This window comes from Apteryx rowi, unplaced genomic scaffold (assembly GCF_003343035.1).
Source record: "Apteryx rowi isolate R43461 unplaced genomic scaffold, aptRow1 scaffold_318, whole genome shotgun sequence".
Taxonomy (NCBI): Eukaryota; Metazoa; Chordata; class Aves; order Apterygiformes; family Apterygidae; genus Apteryx; species Apteryx rowi.
Window position 1 is genome coordinate 254,565 of NW_020449619.1, and position 22,334 is coordinate 276,898.

Consider the following 22,334-nt stretch of genomic DNA (forward strand, 5'->3'; position numbering starts at 1 on the left):
GGGAGTGTGGGCAGGCCTGGCTTGTTGACCCCTCTGGGTCCTGTCCTGTTGTGCTCAGGGAGGGCTGAGATCAGGGCTCCAGGTGGTGGCCAGCCCGTGTCTTGCGCCTGTTCTGACAGCTAAAAGGAGTACTTGGCCCAGCGCAAAAGTGCCTGGTGTTGGCAGGCTGTGCCCTGCCAAGCTGTCTGGATCTTGAACCTGGGCTACAGTACATGTCTGCAGAGAGGCAGCATGGGTGCAAGTCAGGACTTGAGGATGGCCTTGGGCTTTAACAGGAAGGACAGATGCTCCTTTGGTGAGACTCAGGTTCCGCAGCAGCATCTCCTCGTCTGTGTTGTGACCCTCTGTCTGCCAGTATTTGGGAGTTGATGCAAAATTCTTCCAGATGCCAGCTCTGTGCACATCTGTAACAACAGAGAATCTCTGCCAGAGCTGAGCCCCACAGCCCCTGGCCAGAAACAGCAGAAGCAAGGTGAGAATGCATGTGTTTAACTCAGGGAGTCCTCCCCTCTGCCTGCTGGAGGCACCCAGAGTGTCAGGGCTTAGTTGGGGTGCCCAGGCACTGAGCTGGGCTTGCCTTTGATTTCTCACCACGTGTTGGTGACTGAGAGTCAGCAGTTGATGTAGAGCCACTGTGATTTTTGTCCTTATGTGACCTGTGTCTTCACAAGGAATTTGCGTCCCTGGTGAGAGCTGCTCAGGCCATGTGTGACCAGTACCAGGGAGTTTCTGTGCTCATTGCATGGTCTGGCCTTCCCTAGATGGACTGTACTGGCAGCACTGGGGTTTTCCTCTGCCCAGAGGAAAAGAGTGCTGGGTTTTGAGGTGATTGGAATCTCTTTAACTTTGGGTGACAAAGCAATGCAGTGTGTTGTCTTAAGAAGTAGGAGTAATTCATTCTTCCCTCCTTTCTGTGAGTCTAATGCTTTCCTCTCGGGTAAGTTGGGTCTCCGCAAGGAGCAAAGGAAAATGGCAGATATAGTGGAGGATGACAAAGGGAGGAACCTCCTGCCTGCCCCTGGGTTCCTCCAAGGTGTGTAAGCCTTTCCTGCAGCCATCAGATGCATTTGGCTGTCTCTACTTCAAGTCATTTCTTTACTTTCTGCCTCTTTGCTATCTCTTGTGACATGTGTAGGCCACAGCTGATATGTCTTTCCAGCCACTCCTGATCCTTGGAGCAAATCTGTTAGGAAAGATGTAAAGAAAAGGCTTGAAAGTAAAATATCGCTTGGGAAGTCAAGGCTGCTCTACAGTCAGACCCTTTCCAGTGTCGTCAGTTCTTAGACTCAGCTATTGTCTTGGCACACACTCTGCCCTGCCAGCCTACTGATTGTCGTTCTGAGGTTTTCTTTCCTCTGGCATGCTCTCTTCCGAAGCTCTAGAAGTTTTCTGCTTTCCTGGAGGACATATCCAAGTATCCAGATATCTGCAGGAAACATCCCCAGGAATCCTCAAGCTCCGAAGATACATAGGCTGCCAAGAGCTGTGGAACCAGAGCTGGCTTTGAGCTGTCTGGAGCAGAGAATGCAGAGCACTCCACAGAGTAGTTGGCTGTTTCCCTGGAGTGGGCTGTGCTCATACCAACAAAGTTTTTCTCAGCTCTGAGGAGAAGGAAGGTGATTTGGAGATAAATCTGGAACTTTTGATCTTTTCCTTCCTGGTTAAGAGGTGCTGCCATGGATAAACATACTGTACCTGGCTTCAGAAGGCTTGTCTTAAGGCTATCAGATCTACAGCATTTTTATGGAGCCATAACTCTGAGCAGGCGCCTGACCAGGCTCATCTTCTTTGCCCAGGGAAGTACTCCTCCAAAGGACCCTGGTTTCCAGCCAGAGAAAGGGGAGGAAGGGGTTTTGCTCAAGGAACTTGTGCTTCTGCCTATGATCTATGTGTCCTTGCCTCTACTGGTACAAGAATTCAGCAATGAGGCCACAGTGCAGGAGCAGAGTAGAAGCTGCTGTACGCTCAGGGAAGTAGGCAGTCCTCTGGTTGAATGGACCATGTGCATCCCTAGTAAACTGGGAGGCTGGTGTTCAGGGATCAGAGACCTAAGCAGGCTTCCTGGCAGGCCTAGGAGGGCCAGGAAGTTGGTGGTAATGCTGCTTTCATGGGTCAAACTTGTCTATGAAAGACATAGCCATAACCCAGTGCTCCTGAAAGTCACTGACTGCCTCTGCTGTGATTTCTATGGACCAGGGAGAAATGAAACCTGCATGAGGAGCTGGTGGTGGAGGCAGGTGTGAAGGAAGGGACCTGAGGAGCAGTCAGCGCTTGGGAACATGGGGTAGGGTGAGAAGCAATATTGAGGAGGCTTGTGCAAGTGATGCAATAGGGAGCTGGTGCAGCATGGGTCTTCTGGAGGACAGGGCTCCTCAGCACCAGTGCACAGGGCTACCTGGCTGTGGCGGAGTGTGGAATGTCAGATACCACGGCAGAACCTCTGCTCAGCCTGCCCAGTCTCATACACTGTCCTGGAGAAGGATCCTGCTTGCATTTGCACAGGAAGGGTGCTCTTCTTACTGCTTTGTACTCCCTGGTTTGGGTCTGGAGAGAGCAGAGAACCAGCACTGGCCATCACTGACATAAGCAGGCAAGGCCTGAGCGACTGTTGTGTCCTTGTGTGCTTACCAGCTCTGCAAGCTCTGACCAGAGCCCGGGTGAGGAAGGAGCTGGCATGAAGTCTGCTTCTTGCCCAAGTGGGACCAGACTCATGGCTTTGGATGTTCTGTGTGTCAGGAACCCCAGGCCTTTCTTTCCTGGGCACCTGGGTGAAAAAGGTGGGAACCGGGGAATGACATTTTTCTATTGGGTACTTTCATTGATTTCTGATCTCCCTTCTTTAACTACATGTGGAGGCATTTTCTTCAGCAATTGCTTTTCCTCCTTTCTCTTTCTCTCTGTCCCCTAATCTCCTTTTCTTTTTCCTTCTCTCTCTGCTTCCTTCTGCCCTCAGTTTCCTCTTATTCAGTATTCAGTTATTAGGTTTCCGTTCTGAGTGTAACTGGAGTATTAGCTGCAAACACATTAACTTGACACCCCTGTCCTGGGCCTTGCAAGTCCAGCTCTCCTTTGCACTGATTTCTTTTCCTAGTTTGTGCAGGGAGAGTGCAGCTGACCTCTGTCTGTGGCTGAAGTGCACGCTTGTGCCATAGAAGGTCAGTCTAACTCATGCTGCAGAACACTGTCTTTCAGCTGAGATGCGGGATCTGAATCTCAGTTGTGCATCCACATCGTGGGTAGACCCAGCGCAGGGTGGCCAGCCTGTGCCTGCCTTGGTGTCTTCCCGTGGATGCCCAGTGTTGAGCTCTGAATGACCGTGCCTGAGGCCTCGTTCTCCACACAGGCGATGTGTATCCCAGGGATGAGTGGGGAGGCTGCAGAGCATTCTTGTCAGTGAAAATGCCCGTTGATGTTTTCCTGCTGTTGTATTGTTGTGAGTTATTTTTTACCTTCTGTTCCAGAAGTGGCTGAATTTTAGCAGTGCTTTGTGCTTGGAGCTTGTAAAGTCTTTAGGTGTCTTGCAGGGCAAACACATGAATGTACAAAGTGTATGTTTTTAATTATAGTAATAATAATCTAGGATCTTCCTCTGCACAGCAGCATGGATACGTTGTGTGGTATATTACATACTCCCTGTGTCCTTGCTGCAGGATGCTTTACTGCCTTCACTTGGTCCTTGCTGCAGTATCTGTAGTTGTCTCAGCTGCCAAGCCCATGGTCTTTTATATTTTAGAGGCGACCTTTTACAATTACATTTTCTGAACTGCATGGTTTCAGCATTGCTAGAAACCTCAGCTAAATAGTTGCTTTTGATGAGATTTCCAGGGAAAGCTAGGAAGGAAGGACTGACTTTGGAGTGAATCTGAGCTGCAGGATTTGATAAGGACAAGAAGGGCCCTTTCTAATGTCTAAAGGTGGTTTCTCTTCTTGTCAGTTTGGCATAGCATTAGGGTACGTGGATGAAGCTGAGAGCCTAGTCAAAACACAGGCCATTGCTTACAACAGAATCTCACCCTTTGGGGACTGCAAGAGCCAGCTAAGAGCATGGTTGTAATGTGGAGTCCCAGTTTGGTTTAACCAGCCGTGCTCCACTGCCTCTTGGGAAGTGCTGTGATGGCTTCTGTTAATGTGTGTGATAGGAATATTGCCCCCACTTCTTTATGTCCATCAAACTGGCAAGTATTGCAGCTATGTAAGCCATCACCCAGAGCAAATGATCCCAGGCCATGGAGAGTTTGGGGGGGCTCAGTCACCTTTGCAGCATCAGTCCCATTCTTTTCAGTCCCTTCTGCCCATCCACCAGTTGCTAGGCTCTTAGTGTAGACCCTGCCTCAATTCTTGCATGAATAATAATAATAATTTAGTCAACCCTGTCTGAGGCAGATTATCCTTCTGTTACTTATCAAATCAGTTATCGGCTGTTAGGTAAAGTATGTTTGACGCTAACTCTTCTTGCTCCAATTGCAATGCAGGGCTCGGAGCATTGGGTATTTATAGAGAGAGAAACTTCTAGGCTGGAAGAGGTAGCTCTAAAGAAAGCTCTGGGAGTCAAGAAAGAAGAAGCACGTACAGGTACGTCAGAGTTGAAAATGAATGTGAGCATATCAAAAGCGGAGATGGCAGTAGGGAAAGCCAAGGAAGCTGCAGGCCTGGAAGAGCCAGCAGATACAGCCCTGGATACCTGGCGAAGAGCAAAAATGATTGCTAGTCCAGAGGATTTTGAGTCTGTCTGGGAGGATGAGATCTGTGAGAAAGCATCCAGAGGGGAGCCCAGCATGGAAGCAGAGCACTTGCCAGCTGAGAGTGGACAGGAAGAGCCCAAAGAGAGGAGAGAGGAAGTGATTATCAGAGAGCCAGGTCTGTCCAGGCCATGTCAGAAATCTGAAGAGGGGCAAAGGTCTGAGATTTCAGAGCCAGACTCTCACCAGGGAGAAAGCAAGGTGGGCTTAGAGGAGCGTGTTTCTGCAGCCTCCAGGAAGCAGGAGGCCAGAATGCCAACCACAGCCACAGAGGTCATTAAAATTAAAGTGAAGTCTAGTGATGACAAGACTGAGACTTCCTCTACACAGAGGATCATCTACTTAGGAGATATAGAGGGAGATGAGAAGGAGAATAAAACACATCTGCTCTCAGAGGCCAGAGAAAGGCTTGGCTTGGAGGAGGGGCTAGAAACTATGGTAAATGAACCAGGGCAGGGCTCAGGGCCCACAGCACCTGCAGAACAAGGGTCCCAGTCCACTTCTTCAGTGGGTGAGCAAAAGAAAGCAGTATCAGAAAAACCTGCCGTACAGCCAGACCACTGTGAGACAGGCTGTGATGAGACAAGCCCTTTGGGACATCCTCACTCAGAGAAGGAGGAAGTTTTGTCAGTACAGCAGGAACGAGCATCTGCTGGGCTGACAGGTCATGAAACACGAGAGGGAGATGAAGCCATATCATGTTCCCAAGAAGTGGAATTGGAGAAAAAGGATCTGCAAAGACCAGCAAGAGAATTTAAGCTCTGTGCCCTGGCAGGTGAAGGCAGAGGAGCTAAGGACATGCAGCAGCAGGGCAAGGTGGAGAACCCAGCACTGAGACTGGCTACGGGAGACCAGCGGGGCACAGACAGTTCCACAGCAGAGTGGGAGGTCTCAGAAAGCATCATTGCAGAGGGAGAAGAGGAAGAAAGCTCCAGAGTGGTTCTTCAGATGGAAGAGATAGAGACTAAACCACCCCCTTCAGCTGTTCCTCAGCAGGGCCATCCTGGTGCCACAGAAGGGTCAGAGGAGGATAAACTGAATGCTTCCACCCCTGGGCCCTTACCTCAGCAATCAGACCCTGTCTCTGCAGAGCTAGCCCAGGATGCGGGGCCAGCCCAAGACTCACAGCCCAAGGACAAAGGGCTGGCCCAAGGCACCAGCCCTTTAACAGATGTGGAAATAATTGAGAATGTGAACCCCATAACAGAGGTGACACTCAAGGATGCAAGCCCCATAGCAGGTAAAGAAGCACTCAAGGACATGACCCCTGTAACAGAGGTGGAAGTACCCAAGGACATGAGCCCTGAATCTGAAGAACAACTCCAAGACATGGGCTTTGCTGCAGGAGAAGCACACCAAGATGCAAGTCCTGTCATAGGACAACCACCCCAAAACACAGGTGTTGCTGCAGTGGAGCTCTCCCAGGTCAGAGATCCAGTCCTAGGGGAAGTGGTTCAAGACACAGACCTTGCCACAGGGAAGGCAGCCCATAGCAAAGTCCCTGCCACAGAAGAGCCACTCCAGGAGGAAAAGCCCGTGATAAAAGAGCTGTCCAAAGAAATAGAGTCCATGTCAGGGGAGCTGCACCGAGATAAAGGCAATGAGATGGGAGAATTATCTCATGACAAAACTCCTAGCCTAGAAGAGCTTCTTCCCAAGGCAAAAGAAATGGAACTACAAACTGGAGCCATAATAGGAGACCTGCCCCGAAAGGGTGCTGAGGTTGGAGGGCCACTCCACACTGCAGCCCCCAAGGCACGAGAGCCGCACTGGGACTTGGAGTTTAATGTGGGACAGGCTCTGCAGGATAGGAGCTCTATGGTACAAGAAACCACCAAGGACAAGAGCCCTGTTCCAGAGCAGCCACTGCAGGAAAAGTCTCCTTCTGAAGAAAATGATCATGTCCTGCATTCCCACTCCCCTGTAACAGGATCATGTCAAGGAAGCAAGTTGTACCAACCTTCTACCTTTAGATATGAAGGCAGGGTAAAACTGCAAGCTAGCAGTGGGATACAGAAAACAGAGTCTGGGCCACTGATGTCCATTGCTGGGAGGATAGAAGCTACGTCCCAAGAGCATGGAGATATCACTGTGACACTGGTTTCAGCCCCACTCCCAGGGGTCTGGCAGGATGGCAAGATGTATGAGAAAACCTCAGTGGCTTCTAAGATTAAGATGTTTGAGCAAGGCAAAGCTGAGCATAGGACAGCGCAGGAGGGACAAGAGCGCATGCCTGAAATTGAGACAGCAGCGAAAAAAAGGGAGAAGATGGATCTGGCACAGGACACACTTTTGGACACAGACCTCCTCTCATCTTCCGTGGTGTCAGCCATTCCTGTGGGATCCATGTCCAGTGTGGGCTCCTTAGCCCTCAGACAAGGGGTTGGTTCAGGAGACTCATCCCAGCCTCTGTCTCTAAAAGAAGATGTTTCTGTTGATTTGGAGCATGAAGGAGAAGATATTGCTGATCTTGCTTCCCCTGACTCCGGCTGCGAACTCACACTGGCAGAAGCCGTGGTAACTCTTCCAATGAACTGTCCAGATGGAAAGTTCATACGCATGTTGTGTGGCTCTATTATCATATTCAATGGCACCTCACACATCCATTGACTGAGACCCGTCGCTTTGCATCCCCTGTCCTTTTATGTATGTGTGTGTAGTCGGGCTTACTTGCTGAATGCAGATCCGCTGGCCAGTTGGTCCATCAGCTTTTGTTTTGTGAACCCCGACAGTTTGGCTACCTGGAGAATGCCAGCCGCTAACCTGAAAATGGGCACCCAAGCTTCGTGTCCAGGAGCAAGAAAGGGATACGGGATGGGGGGTGGCTTAAAGAGCTGTGAATCTGTCACAGACACATACACACACCTAGCAGCAGCGTGCCCACGCTTCCAGCTTCACCCTTGCATTTCTTATATTGATATCCCTTCTTGCTTGGCTCTCCAGCCTCACCCATCCTCCCCTGTCTTTGGCAAGCTGGTGGCTGGATGATGAAATAGCTTTCTTCTGCTCTTGTAAGCACTAGATCAACTCCTGTAGAGTTCACTTCTTTAAAACTAATCCTTTTCTCTAATCCAGAGCAAATCTCAGGAACCAAGTGGGGAAGAAAAGGATTTATCTGACCCATCAGTAAAATCCAGCCTGAAAGAGGACAATTTAAAGACTGCTATTCCAGTAGTCTTCCAGGTCTCAGTGCTGTTTTACTAACTACTTCTTACCATAGTATGAAAGCTCACCTTAACCATCTGAGGACTGTATGCTTCCAACTCCTCTCCCATTTGCAGAGCTGTTATGTATATATTTATATATATACACACACATATATGTATATGGGTGTGTTCCTGTGGAGTTTGTTTGACACCCTGTTTCTCATACCTCTCAACCTCCCAGTAGTGCAAACAGAGGGCACCTGTGCTGGCAGAGCCTGGCCAATTGGAGGGCTGGCTCTGGCTGCAAATACTTGGCCCGGAGTCCAAGAGAGGGGTTTCTTATGGCATCAGTGGGCTTAGAGCAAATCCTAAGGGAGAAATGCGTAGAGTGAGATGCAAAATAAAAAAGAAGCATGGATACAGATTTCCCATTGCTTCATGGCAAAGAGTGGGAAGAGGAAGTTTACCCTCTGATGGCAGAGTTGAGAGGTATGTCCATGTTTGGAGAGGAGCTAATGGAGAGAGGCTGTCCCTTGACTCTGATCGTGTTGTCAATTACACTGATTAAACATAAAATCGGTCAATTCTTTGGTGTCATCCCTAGTTGTGAGGCCTCTGGAGGTGGAGTGTTTTGTCAGTGCTGCTGATTTAGCCCCACTGCCATTTTGCAGGCAGCTGCCATGGTGTGCTCGCGGTTGGCTGCGGGTGAGTGCCGGGCCCTCCCTCCCTCCCACATGAAGGCTGGGGCGATGCTCTGCCAGGGCACAAGGCAGATACTCCTTTTGGGGCAAGCTCAGTGGAATTGGCAAGCTCCTTTGCTTCTCCCTGAACATATGTGGCTGACGGGGCCCTTTTCTTTTGTTCAAACTCTTCTCTCTTTCTTTCCCTTTGTTTCTTTTGGTGCCCAACTTTACTGACACGTGATAGCATTGGCGTCTGAACTGTTTCTGAATGTCTCTTAAAAGACCTGTTGTTTTGCACACATCTGCTTTCACCAGGTGCACTGTGATGTGCCTCCAGGCTGGCCAAGCATTTCTGTGGGACTGACCCTTTTTCTCATATGATTAATTACCAATAGACTTTTGGCAAAATCAGATTGGGTAACTCCCCCCCCTCCCTGCAAAGTTGCTGCTGTCAAAAAGGTTTCAGTTTCCATGCTTGAGTTGTGTTTGACTTTACTCTGTGATGTTTGCTGCAGCCTTCTTTTTCCTCCTCCTCCCCTTCTTCCCCCCATTGGCATAGGCAGCTCTGTTATGCCACTTGATGCTCACAGTCTCAGTCTCTCTCCGCCTTTGTATCTTATTCAGAGAGCAGGCTTGAGGGAGGGTGCCGAGGAGAAAGCTAAGCCACCTCGGCACAGGGCTCCCGAGAGTGACACCGGGGATGAGGAGCAGGACCAGGAGAAGGACTCAGTCTTTCTGAAGGACAACCACCTGGCCATCGAGCGCAAGTGCTCCAGCATCACGGTTAGTTCAACATCCAGCCTGGAAGCAGAAGTGGATTTCACGGTGATTGGTGACTTTCATGGGACAGCCTTCGAGGACATATCCCGGAGTCTGCCTGAGCTGGATAAAGACAAGAGTGAGACAGAAGATGAAGGCCTGGCTTCCTCCCAGGATACTGAAAAAGTAGCTCCTGGACTTGAAGAGGATGTCAAAGGAGGGGAGAAGGTCTCCCAGCCTAGCCCAGAAGTATCCCAGCTAGAGGTACAAAAAGAGAAGCCACCCACCAAGACTGTCTCAGTACCATCATCTCTCGGTGTTCTTTGTCATGGTGCCCACTGTTGCTGCATTGGCCTGTAGTCCCACGTCTGTTTGGAAGAGCATGCTAGCTTTCAAACAACTCCGTGTTCCTGTCCGGTTTAACTGTTTTACCCTAACACAAGCTGTCATCTTTGTTGCATGGTTATTTCAATTTAGGCAGGTGCATGTCTGTCGTGTGTGTTCTGTGCATCTGCTAACCAGAAGTCACCTTCTTCTCTTAATCCACTGTGTTTGGCCTCCTACTGTGTCCCTTGCACCATGATAGCATGCTGGCAGCTGGGAAACGCATGTTTCTCTAATCAGTGACTGTCCCTGTGTTTTGCATGAAGTCAATGAATAGCTTCCATAGTAAAGAGAAATGCCAACTGCCAACTAACCTCTCTCTGATTGTGCAGGGGGTGGGAGACGTTTATGGAACAGCTGGTAGGAACAGCCTCGAAGGTCTGGGAGGGTCTCTGTTAGGGGAATGCTTATAATTGGGCTAAGGAAACTGCATGTGGCATGTCTATATAAGTGGAAGTTGAGTGTATACCACTGAGAAATGACAGGAGAGCCAGACTCATCTCGCATGGAATGTAACATTGCCTCTGTGCTGGGCCAGGGCTGTGGTATCCCCTGTGCGAGCACCCAGCCCCTAGACTAGCATCCGAATTGGAGATCTCCTCCCTCTGCCTGGCCACGTGCTCCAGGCAGCTGCTCTGCAGTGCAGACCGTGAGCCCTTACTGGCAGGTAAGTCCCCACTCTGCTCCCTAATGAGCTGGTGGCAGGATGAGTCCAGACCCAGAGCAAGGAAAAAACAAAAGAATAAAAGGTATTTTCTCCAAATCAGCCTGTGTGGTGTTTGATCTGAAACTCTTGCGTGGATCGTGTCCTGTGACATAGGCTGCTATGCCAGGGATAGTGAGGTACTGCGGGTCCATGGCCATGCACTGGGCAGGGGTGGTCGTTGGCTCAGAAAAGTGGGGGACTCACTGGGGGCTGAATCAGGCCTGAATAACCATCCCCTGACAGGACTTCTAGGCTGCTCCAGGTCCTCATAGCTGGGAAGTGCTGAAAACCTGTCTCCATTCCTACGATTTAGTCTCCATCTGTCACCAAGGGTGTGATCACAACTGTCTGGAACTAAGGCAGACTCATAAACCTGTGTCAGGTCAGTCACAACTGAAATGAGTTTAGTGGATCTCACCCAACATTAGAAGACCAGTTTGCCCTAACCCATGGTGTATATAAATCTATGGGGGAAAAAAAAAAATCTGGTGATGGCATCCGGTTCAATTTGGGGTATGTCAGTCATTTGGAGCGGTTTGCATGGTAGCTGTCTGCCCTCTGGTAACAGCCTGGCCTCTGCTGTATGTTCTTGAGGGTAGAGCTCTACAGTTTCTCCAGACACTGCCTGTGTCCTCATGGATCCCTTCTGGCTGCCTTGTGCCCACAGGGCTATGAGCTAGATATGGCATTTGCAAGAGAATAGGGAGGCACTAGTTGTGTGTGGTCTAGCGCAAGAGGAGGAATTAGACATGTCCCATGGGGCAGTGATGTTTCTAATTGAGCCCTGGGAATAAACAGTCTAATGCAGTTGCTGACTTGCTGTGTTTCTTCTGCAGTCGGCAGTGCTGAAAACAGATGCCACAACTGTTGGCCTGGTGTCAGGCATGAAGAAGCCTGAAGCAGAAGCCTCTCCTCCCCACAGGGTATGTGCCGCAGAAGCAACCCAGGTGATGTGGCACCTTGTCCTGCATGAGGCTGGCTCCAGGGCCAGGGAGCAGAGCTGGGTTCGTTCTCTCATTGCCCTGTTCCCTGGTGGCTCTGCAGAGCCTCAGTCCATCAAAAACTGCCCCCAAACAGCAACACTGTGAGGGCAGATGGCTGAGCAAGGCCACTGGGTTTCTCTGCTTGTCCTGGTCTTGCTGTAAGCCCCAAGACATCAAATCAAAGCCCACATGCATTCTGTGTTTACTTTTCCATGTGAGTACCCCTTGAACCCCTCCCCTACACATGCTTCCCTCACCTCATCTCCCATGCTGCTGGGCGGCACTGGTGTGCAGGGATGTCTCTGGAGGGTGACACTCACTGTATGTGCTGCACAGTGCTGCTGGGCATGTGTCTGTGGCCATCCCACAGCTTCCCAAGCCATGTGCCTTGGCAGCGAGGGAAATAAAGCACTGTTTCTGCTAGTGTAGCTCCCTCAAAGGTACCTCCAAACTCACCAGCTTTCTTTTGCCTTTGGCAGGTGGAAGGAGGCACCCCAGGCAGCAAAGACGCAATAGCCACTTCCCACACTGTCACCACAGAGACCATATCAACAACCTCAGTAAGCAGGGCTGACTCCTCAGGGTGTGAGAAGGTGCTAGTGTCCCATTCAGTTCCTCTGCTGTGGTTGTGTCCTCAGGGCTGGGTGAGGGAGACTGAGAGCAGGCTGTGAGGCTGGGGGAGATGGGAAAAAGAAGACCTCAGTCCTGTTGTTAAAGGCTCCAGAGGCTGAGGGAGATCCACTGTATTTCAGTGCTGCCCTCCCAGAGCAAGCTCCCTTTGCCCTCACGTTGGTCCATGCCAACGCTCCCGTGTGCTCTTCTTTCAGGACCACGGCACCAAGCCTGGGAAGGGGACAGGACCCACGACAGACCTTCGTTCTGTGTCACCGGTGAGTGGAGGGCATGGCGCCACTGCCTGAGGCTCAATGCAGGGAGGAGGCCCGGAGGAAGGCGGCCTGGCTTCTGAACACTAGAGCTGGGGACTGGCAGCCTGTGCTGGGTTTAGGCTGCCTTGGCCAGTCACTGTTGGCTACCCAGGAGGCATGCTCATCCTACATTTCCAGCACCAGCACCCTTGGCTGATGTGGTGGTACTGGGCAAGAGTGGATGGATGCATTGGTGCCTGAGGAGGAGAAGTTTGGGGAGCAAGAAGGCCATGAACCCCATGCCTGTGGCCTCTTTCCTGTGCCAGACTCGCACTTTGAGCATCAGCTGGAGGAGGAAAGATTCTGAAAAATAGACAGTCCCTGGTGAGGTCTTAAGCAGGCTGAGTTTTCCTTAGCCCTGGGGTTCCTACCTGGTTGCCTCAAGTTCTGAATTTGTGTACCCAGGGCAATGCTCAATGTCTCCTATCTTGCAGTAGTAGTAGTAGTAGTAGTAGTAGTAGTAGTCACAAACTCTTAACTTCTTCAGAGGAGATAATAGTCATCAACAATCTTGCCCAGTGCTCAGCACTGTGTAGGACAAGGCCCTCAGAGCAGGCCTTCCTTTATAAAGTGCTTTTCTGCTTAACTACCTCTTCTAGGTGCAGTCAAACCTGGCTAAATGCCTTATCTTGCCCCAGGCTGGTCACTTAGTGAAGCTGGAGCCCCAGGGAGGCAATGCTTGGCAGTGGATGTGGCTGGGGAACCAGCAAAGGTTTCCCAGCCATCTCCACACAAAGCAAGACAGACAAAAGTGCTGCATTTGGGGGTGGAGTTAACCTGAGAGCTCTGCACATAGCGTGGCCTTGAGGGTGGAAGCAGAGGAATCAAATGCAGCAATGAAATAATCTCCGTGCTGGAGATGGCCTTTTCTGCAGCTCTCTGGGCTTGAGCTAATGTCTCCAGTTGGAACAGTGCAGCATGTCTTTTCTCTTGCCATGGTCTACCCTCTGCAAGCCAGGCATATGCTTGGCTAAATGGCTTTGTCTTGGTGGGAGGTGCAGGAATAGCCCTCGTGTAGCATGTCCCTTTTGTGCTTTTATTCCTTCGCTAGGCCTGGCTCTCAGTCTCCTGTAAAAAGGGAGAATCAAGTCCCCACTGATGTTCTGCTCCCATGAAGGGTGTCTGAGGAGGACAGAGGCTGCAGTAGGTGAATGAACCAAGCTCTTATTCAGCTCTTATTCATGGCTCCATCAGGTAGAAGGAATAAGATGGGGGGAGATGCTCATATCAGCAACAGGTGTTGAAAACTTGATGTCCCAAATCTTTGAAAGTCACCCCTGGAGCCAGCACTAATGTCTTCCCCTGCAGAGGTCCCTGCTGACACAGGTGCTCTCTGTCCTGTAGATCACCGGCAGCTCCACTGGGAAGGAGGTGCTCACCAGCATATTCAGTGCCACTGCAGAAACCCTCTCCACTTCCACCACTACCCATGTTACCAAGGTAAGAACATCTGCAAACATGGAAGCCCTATGGGTTTCTGATGAAAGATGCCATTGGCATTTGGAGAAGATAGGAGAAAATGCTACTGTTCTCCTTATGAGCTGAAAAAGTGTGTGCTGTCCTGTAGGGGATCATCAGCCAGCGCCATTCCCCGCGCTGCTGTCCAAAAGACCCAGCCCAATTCACCCCTGTTGTACAGCAGGTCCAGTTCAGCCAGGTATGACCTAGGGGGACTTCGGGCATGGACAGCCTGTGTTTGACAGACATTGGGTGTTTGTCACCATTACCCACGTGGACTGTGACTGCCAGCCACGTCCAGTTGTAGGTGCTGGTAAATCAGGAGGAAAGGGAGTCATTGGGTCAAGGCGGAAGAACAGATTTCAGCACTGCTGACCTCTCTGCTCCCTGAAGCCACTTGCAAGGATGGAAGTGACTCTGCTTTAGGCTGCCACAAGTGCATATGAAAGTCCCTGTCCATGCAACTGGTGTGTGTATCCAGTTTAGAGCCAGACCCCAGATCCCCCTTTCCCGGAGCACTCCACTTCCTGTCTGCTATGGTGTTTGTTTTTGGTGTATTGGATTTATTAGAACTGGATTACTGCAGACAGGGGGAACAGATGTCAGGAAATTAAGTAGGGGGAGCTGCACCAGAGAACCTCACCATTGGCCGTCTTGTTCCCAAATTAAATGCACATAAATGAAAGCTGAAGCTCAGTGAGAGACCTGGGTGAGCAAGAGTGGTGCTCAATACCTGCAGCCTGGCCCTTTTGTCACTCTTCTCTCATGCACTGTTACTCCCATCCATGCTCTCTCACACTCATGATTAGCTGTGTCCTCTGTTGCTGTAGGCTGACTTTAATCATACACTGAATCAAGGTTAATGGGAGGCGTGCTAAATTATTGTGGGAGTTTCTGAGGTGATGCTGGGATTGTCCTTCCTCTGGTGGCTAGAGTTCCTTCTGTTTTTTTGGGTGCTAATAAATCCCCCTTACACACAAGTAGAGGCAGTACATCATTGACTCTTGGATTTGGAATCTTTTTATTATCCATCTTGTGACCACGTGGCCACAAGCTATTATCCCCCAGTCCTAAAGCTTGTACTACAGCCGTCCTCAGCCTTCTGGTTTGCTTCTTGATGTGCATCTAATCTGCATTCGTGTGGCTAATGTCACCGTAGACAAGGCTTTGAGAGAGGGCAGGGATCGTGTTTAATGCAGCATATTTAGGACATGAACCATATAGGGTTTTAAGACTCTGCATTAGTTGTTTGCCCCAGAAGCCTGCAGCCTGTAGGGCTGGTGTGATGCCCCAGCCGTGCCATGGTAAGTGGCAGGATGCTGCTGCCAGCAAGGAGGGGTGCAGGCTGGAAGTGAATTATGTTCCTTTTTGTATTGCAGACTGTGAAAGGAGGGTTTTCAGAGACCAGGATAGAGAAGCGCATCATTATCACAGGAGATGAAGATGTGGACCAAGACCAGGTAGGAGCAGAATGCTGTGGCTTTGTTTAGTTGTAGCTGCCCCTTGATTGCATCATCGAGTGTTCCTGGTTCTTTGCTCCTTCACTCTGAAAACCGATCCCTCACATCCCCAAGCCTACTGGCTTTGTCCAGACTGCGGAAGAGCGTGGTAGTTCATTTCTCCTAGGGGTACAGTGGTACTCACAGCAAACCCTGTCTCCGTCTTGGAAGAAGTGACAGGAATCATCACTCATTTGCCCTGTGAAAGAGCTGGATCATTTGATTTATACTGAGCAAGAACTTCCAGCTCAGCTCCCACCAGTGCCTGTTGAAGGAATGAGTCAGCAGTAAGGATTATGTTCCAGCACAGAGTCCAATTTTGGGATTGCCTTTTTCTTTTCTTACGTTAGTTTCCATTTGCCATTTCTTTGTTGAAATACTCTGGAGTGACCGAGAATTCTCCTTTTCTTTCCTGCAGAGTCTCACTACAGGTTGATGCAGTCCAAATAGCTGTGTTTTACATTTACCACCTTAAGAAAAGGAACAAAAGGTGACAACCTTTTATGATGAAATAACAGAGACTGACACAAATCTCTGGGGCTGCAGGCTCATTTTCTTGTGACTTCATCCTCTGAGATTTTTTTGCTTTGCAATTTTTTTAAAGGTCCAAAGTATTTAAAAAATTGTCCCGAGCAGGATTTAAAATAATTTTTAGACTTTTTAGGATCATTCAGAATAATGAATTTAATTACAATAATATTTTAGATTTTTTTTTAGAGTTTTTTGGCAGAGAGAATTGATGTTGCTTTGCTTGGGATTCATTAGCGAGCCTGGAACATTGTGCATCTCTGCATGCAAACAAGCAAGCAAGTGAAGAGCAATACACAAGGCATCCCAATGCTTTTCTACAAACCCCCAGTCAGTAGTAGGTTGCAGACTTTTCTTTCAGGCCATTATGCATAAGTTCAGTTTTGCACCTCTGCATTCACATTCTTCTGGAATCGCATTCAGGTCCAGATATTTTTTATACACTAACTCATTCTGGCAATGTTCATATCAGATTTCAGGAAAGTGATGATAAACGCTTTCATCATTCCGGTTTCTAGGCACTGGCTTTAGCAATCAAAGAGGCAAAACTACAGCATCCTGACATGCTGGTAACCAAAGCTGTGGTATACAGAGAAACAGAACCTTCTCCAGAGGAAAGGGACAAGAAACCTCAGGTAGGTAGAGAAATTACCAGGTATGATTTATACATGCTGTATAAGAGATATATGTAACTGTACAAGTATCTCTGTGTATCCCTTATGCCCTGTGTTGTGAAACTGCACAGTAGAGTTCTTTGCAGAAGTTCTTTCAAGACAGCAGCACAGTCTTCAATATGACAGTTAGATGATTGCCCAGACAGAGCATCCCTTATGTCCTAGCCACAGCAGACTTCAGCATAGCATCCCACTACAGTAGCATGAGGGATGTGCCTGCTGGCAGGCCCTGAAGGACAGGTACCTGGGGTTAGGCAAAGCAGTTCTGTGAGCACTGTTTCTGCCTCTTCCCATGCTACACTGCATGACCCAATTTTTACTCCCTGTGTTTCTGTACTGGCTTTCTTTTCCTCCCAAATAACTTCAGATTTCCTCCCAGGGAACTCTCTGTGGAGTAAAAAGAAAGAAATTATGTGCTCAGTGCATGGGATTTATTCACCTCCCTGCTTTAACAGGCTAAGGCACATTTCTGCAATTGGCCACAATTAATGTTGGGGTCTAACTCCATCAGCTGCTGATAGGAAGAGCTGCTCCAAGGCACTAGGAGTGGCATCTCTTGGACCAGCAATTCCAGTCCAGCCCAATGTGATGGTGACCCCAGGTGTGGCCGCCTGATTGTGATTAGAAAGCTGGTGGCCATGTCAGCAAAAGCAGTGCTCCAGTGGTCCCCTTATTGTCTTGGTCAGTAGAGGAGTCAGAATCATTTGCATGTAAAGGAGGAAGGACCTTCTCATCCCTCCGGGGCAGGGAATGGCAGAGGTGATGCCTGTTTTGTGGATAGGCTGAGAAACTTGGTTATTGGTTCTGCAAGGCCAATCCCAAATATTAGACCAATATTTGCAAAAAAGAGGTTTTAATGGCCATTCAGGTTCCCCAGGTTGTCCCTTTATAAACATGCAAGCGTGGGTACGAGCACACAAGGTTTGCATCTCCCAGCAGATGCCCCAAAGCAGACACAGTTCCACACACATTTTTCTCCAGGTTAAAGCTGGCTTGAGGAGGCCTGCACCTACTCTTAACCACTTATTCTTACTCCATGCTGCACTTCACTCCCCTCTCAGCTGGGTTGGTGCAGCTCTTTCATAGCACTGGTTTTATCCAGACTTTTGTATCAGAGCAACTGAGCGGCAGAGAAGCATGGCAGGAGAAGGGGAGCTTTTGAAGCCAGCTTCACTACTAAAAAATTGTACAAGGAGCTATGTCCCCAGGCAGACTCCAGATGCCTCTTGGAAACATGATTTTGTTTCTTGATCCTATGAAGATTTTGATATGCAGCTTTTAAGCTTGGAAAAGATGACCACCTCTGTTGTAGACTGGAAGGTCAGAAGAGACTGTTGCATCTGTCTAATCTCACCTCCTTCATAACACAGTACAAACAACCAAGCCCAGTCATTTCTGCATCTTTTAGGGAGCCAACCAGTTTTGATTTAATGGCTTAACGTAAGGGAGACTTCAGCAGTGATTCACTGATAGCTTTCCCATACACCAGCACCAGCTCAGCAAATTCAGAGGTTTTTGTAATTACCAGAGGTCCTGGTAATCAAGGGCAAACTGTGGCCCCAAACTGTTTGCAGTTTTATTGTCCAGTGCCCTCAGACAAACAGGAGCCCTTTTAGAGACCAATAAGTAAGAAAGAGAGCACTCCATGACCAGTCCTTTCCATCTGCCTTGTACAGGAATCTTGACCACCATGTTCACAGAAGTTGGCATCTGTATTCAAGCCTGGAGAATAGTGAAGAAGGATTCTTCATGCTGGATTTGTCAGCAAGACATAGACATCCTGGCTGCAATGTTCATGGCGAGAGACAAAAATTAAAAAAAAAGGAATAGCAAATATATTATATATATATATACATACATACATACATATATATATATATATATATATAAACAGGAAACAAAATGCATCCTTGCACTGCTGCTCTATGCTGGAAATGAATTACAAACAACAACATCAACAACAAACAAAACCAACCATCTTTGCAGATAAGTTGAAGAATTTACTGGATTGGTGGTAAAATAAAATTAAAAAATCATGATAATAACAATAACATTGTTAAAAGTACAATAAGCCACCGTCTTGCATGTTACATAAAAGGATACACAATCTTGAGTTCATTTGTTGCACACTGAATGGAAAGGAAAACTGCTTTGCAACAAAGCAAGAAATAAGCAAAACGAAATAAAAACCACAAGCAGAAGCAAAACCATTTCCCACCTCTGGAAAGAAGAGAGAAACCATTGAGTTTATTACTTTAGAGTTATTTTCCGATTTGGAATGTGTGGTTACACCCTTTTCTTCATTCCATGCTGGTTCTTTTGCATTTTTGGGGGTTCTGTTAATTCTGCCCCTTCTGTTCCTTATCTTCTTCTCTGTGCATTTGTCCAAGCTCTTGTTCTCTGAAGGTATTTAGGGATGGATTTCATTTCACACAAAGCAAATTATATGGATATGGTTTCTCATTTATAAAAATGCAGCCTGTAGGGGTTTCATATGGATGTGCATTTAAGTTATGAATATTATTATATATAACAAGGGGGGAGGGGGGAACAATATTAAAATAATTCAACAGTGCTGGTAAATATGATGACGACATTTTTAAATTATTAACTATTTGATTGACTGTGGTTGGTGTATTTTGAGACTCTTAGATCATGCTTGGGACTCTTAGCCCTGCAAGAAGAGAATGGGGACGGTTTCAGCCACTTCTGTTTTGGGGGGGCAGGGCAGAGGGAGAAAGACAAGACACGTCCTGCTGGCTGATCCATGTGGAAGCAGGAGAGCTGGGTTTGGTGTCGCAGTATACCGTGTTTGGGATTGGTTGGTCAGTGGCAAGTTGGAGGGGCAAGGAAGAAGGTTCAGGCTGCTGTTTTTGCAGCCCAGATGCTAGGCAGGAATGTTGCCTGGCCCCAATCCAAAGACCTTAGAGTCAGCTGGGAACAAGCTGGCAGCGTGGTCTTAGCTCCTCTCCAGCCCACTGAGCCGTGATGATCGTTGAGGTTGTTTTGGTTTGTTTCTGGACCCCAGTAATGAAGTTACTCAAGCTTTGTAGTAGGAAGGATTGGAGACAAAGAGGAGTCATTTCTGCCTTGCTTCCCCCACAGCCCAGGTGCGATGGCAAGGGCTGCCCAGGGCATTGTGGGCTACATGATGGCAATGGCAGGGGTGATGCCAGTCCTTTCCCCATCCTTGTCTCTGGGTGCTGCTGATGGACAGGCAGTGGAGAGCCCACGTTGTCTCCATCACTGCGGAGTGCCCTGAGTGTACAAGGCTGGATGGCAGAGTCCAGGCCCTCCACATAAGAAGGTCCGTGTTGAGGAGATGTCAGTGAAGCTGCCTTTCCCACAACTCATCGCAACTTGGCCTTTAGCAACAGGCTTCCTCTATGGCTGCCTTTGGAAGGGGATTATGGGCCAAGGCTGGAGCCTTGTACACTGTGAAGCAGGCAGTTAGGGTGGACATGGAACCAAAATCAGAAAGGAAAAGAAATGAATGGGTTTCCTTTTTGGAATTATCTCTGTCTCCTGCAGAAACAGAAGGGCCCACAATTCTGCACTATTTGCCTTTAGTCCTCCACCCCTCACGCAGACTGTGCCCAGAGTAGGTGCATTTTACCAGTTCCAGCAATGGATCTGAGGATGATCCTGAACAGGGAGAACTTGAGCCGTTAGGATATTGTGGGAGCATACTTTGCTCACTGAGTTTCCTTGAGAGAGAGCTTGTTCTCTGGCAGCCTTGGTCCACCAGTCACTTGCTATTATGTCCCCATGAAGTCTGTTCTCCTTCAGGCATATAAGATTCTTCTACAAGCATTAAAGACAGGCTTCTTGAGAAGTGAATAGACTTGCTGGCTAATGCCAATAAAGATCATTTCAGGTTTCTGATGAATTCAGTCATGTAGTCTCCCCCCAGATTCTGTCTGAGTGCTTTCAGTTGCTTGTAACTTACTGCTTTTAGAGACCAGACCTCAAACCAAAAAGAGTTAAGGCAATTGCAGAGGCTTCTTTTCTCTCTTATATTTTTAAATACACCCAAAACAACTGCAAAAAGCAGTCACACTTTCTGAAAGAGACAGCAATCGAGATAGGACCTGTTCGCAGTGCCTGTACAGGGCATTCAGCCCATCTTGCCTATTAGCAATGGTCCGCACATCACGTTGGTTGTTCTTCAGCACACTTTGTATTTCAAATCCAAAGGAGGCCCCATGTGGATTTAGTAGTCATACAACTGAACTACAGGCCACTTTGAAACTGAATAGCTGGTTTTGAAATCACACATACAGTTATAAAGTCAAAGGTCACTGTTAAAATTAGTAGCCTTACACAGTTATAGAATTGATGTGAAATTGGACTCAAACTATTTACGTTTAGAGTTAAAAAAACCTCAGTGAGTGGATCCAGTTTCCTGCCTTTCACAGCTTGTTTAATGGGTGACAATATTTAAAAATAAAAAAGAAAGAAAAAAGTTTGCTTCTTGTTCACCTGGCAAGGTGTGGGATTCTGCTATTTAGTAATGACTAACATTCATTATGGCCCTGGCTCTCTCCTAGCCTGCCCATCACATTACTGCCATTTCAGAGAGCTAATCACCATTTGTTTTCTTCCAAGGGCCTTTCTGTTGAAAGGGGTGGGAGACATGAGTGCCTGTTTTTACCTGATCCCACAAATTCATTCCAAACCTGGTCTGCAATTGCATGAGTAATAATGACAATAACAATAATAATATTTATTTTTATTTGAAAAGCACCTTACCAACCAACTGCAATGCTCTGTTGTTCCTTCACTAATTCCCCTTTTCTCTTCCCTTGTTCTTCTTCTCCTTCCTGCCTTCAGTCATATTCCTTTTCAGTGCTTGGTGGTGTATGCGTGTGTGCTCACTGTTCTTGTATTCAATAAAAGTGAAATAAATGTGTTTGATGCTGAACCAGCTTGTGGCATGAAATGGACTCTTTCCCACAAAGAGAATGGACAGATTAATGGAGGAGCCTTGGGACCAGGGTCTCTGCATATTAAAATACTGGACTCTTCCCTGTATTGTCCTAGAAGATGAAGCAGATGCCAGTTCTGGGCATTGCAGACTGCTGGGGGAAAGGGTGGAAGAAAGTCGCGTATTCTTCACACTGTATCCACTAACCATCATCTGTTTGCCTGAGGTAGCAAACTCAGGATTGCCAGTAGGTAGATTATGAAGACGTTCAAAATACACAGAGAACAGGGCTGCATTTGTCCTTGAGGGTCCTGACTGTCTTTGAATCCTGGTGGGATTCTCGGCCTCGCAGTCCAGGTGAGAGGAAGGCGGTGGTGGCTCCTGCTGCTGGGTGCCTGTGACACTCAAGTGAGAGATGCCCTCTTGTTACTGTGCTGCCACGTGACATTTCTGCATGTGTGGGGTGAAAGACAATCTCTTCATCTAACAGAAGCTCAGATTTTGCAGGGACAAAAGCTAAGATTTTTCAGAGATGCTGCCAAGCTGCATCGCCACCACCTGGGGCTCGACCTGAGCCCCCACAGGCTGAGCACAAAGGACAGACAGGATTAGGCTGGGGGCTGAGGGGAGGGACTGCCAGCCGTGGGGTGTTGGGGGGGCTGAAGGGGGGACGCCAGCTGTGGGGTCTGTGGGGCCAAAGGGGAGGGACTGCCAGCTGTGGGGTGTTGGGGGGCCGAAGGGGGGACGCCAGCTGTGGGGCGCCCAGCGGGGGGAACCAAGGGGAGCAGCTTCCAGCGGCGGGGGGAGCTGTGGGGCAGGGGGCAGGGACGGGCTCCCAGGACATCCCTCGGCTGGCCAGAACGGGGCCCCGCGCCGGCAGTGGCTGCCCAGGGGCCCCGGCTGGGCGGCTCCCGCTCCGGCT

General features: G+C 48.7%; 1 protein-coding gene across 2 annotated transcripts in view; it reads left to right on the forward strand.

Annotated features, from left to right (window-relative positions):
- The window catches only part of EPB41L1 (erythrocyte membrane protein band 4.1 like 1), a 39,010-nt gene extending 17,607 nt beyond the window's left edge, over positions 1-21,403 (forward strand). The window contains exons 13-20 of one of the 2 annotated variants that reach the window (XM_026070777.1): positions 9,193-9,591; positions 11,254-11,340; positions 11,880-11,960; positions 12,228-12,290; positions 13,671-13,766; positions 15,164-15,244; positions 16,330-16,446; positions 18,162-21,403. In XM_026070777.1, the coding sequence (XP_025926562.1) occupies positions 9,193-9,591; positions 11,254-11,340; positions 11,880-11,960; positions 12,228-12,290; positions 13,671-13,766; positions 15,164-15,244; positions 16,330-16,446; positions 18,162-18,170 (933 nt within the window). In that variant the 3' untranslated portion in view covers positions 18,171-21,403. The remainder of the gene's footprint in view (positions 1-9,192; positions 9,592-11,253; positions 11,341-11,879; positions 11,961-12,227; positions 12,291-13,670; positions 13,767-15,163; positions 15,245-16,329; positions 16,447-18,161) is intronic. The other variant, XM_026070778.1, reaches the window with a different exon arrangement.
- The last annotated feature ends 931 nt before the right edge of the window (positions 21,404-22,334 follow it).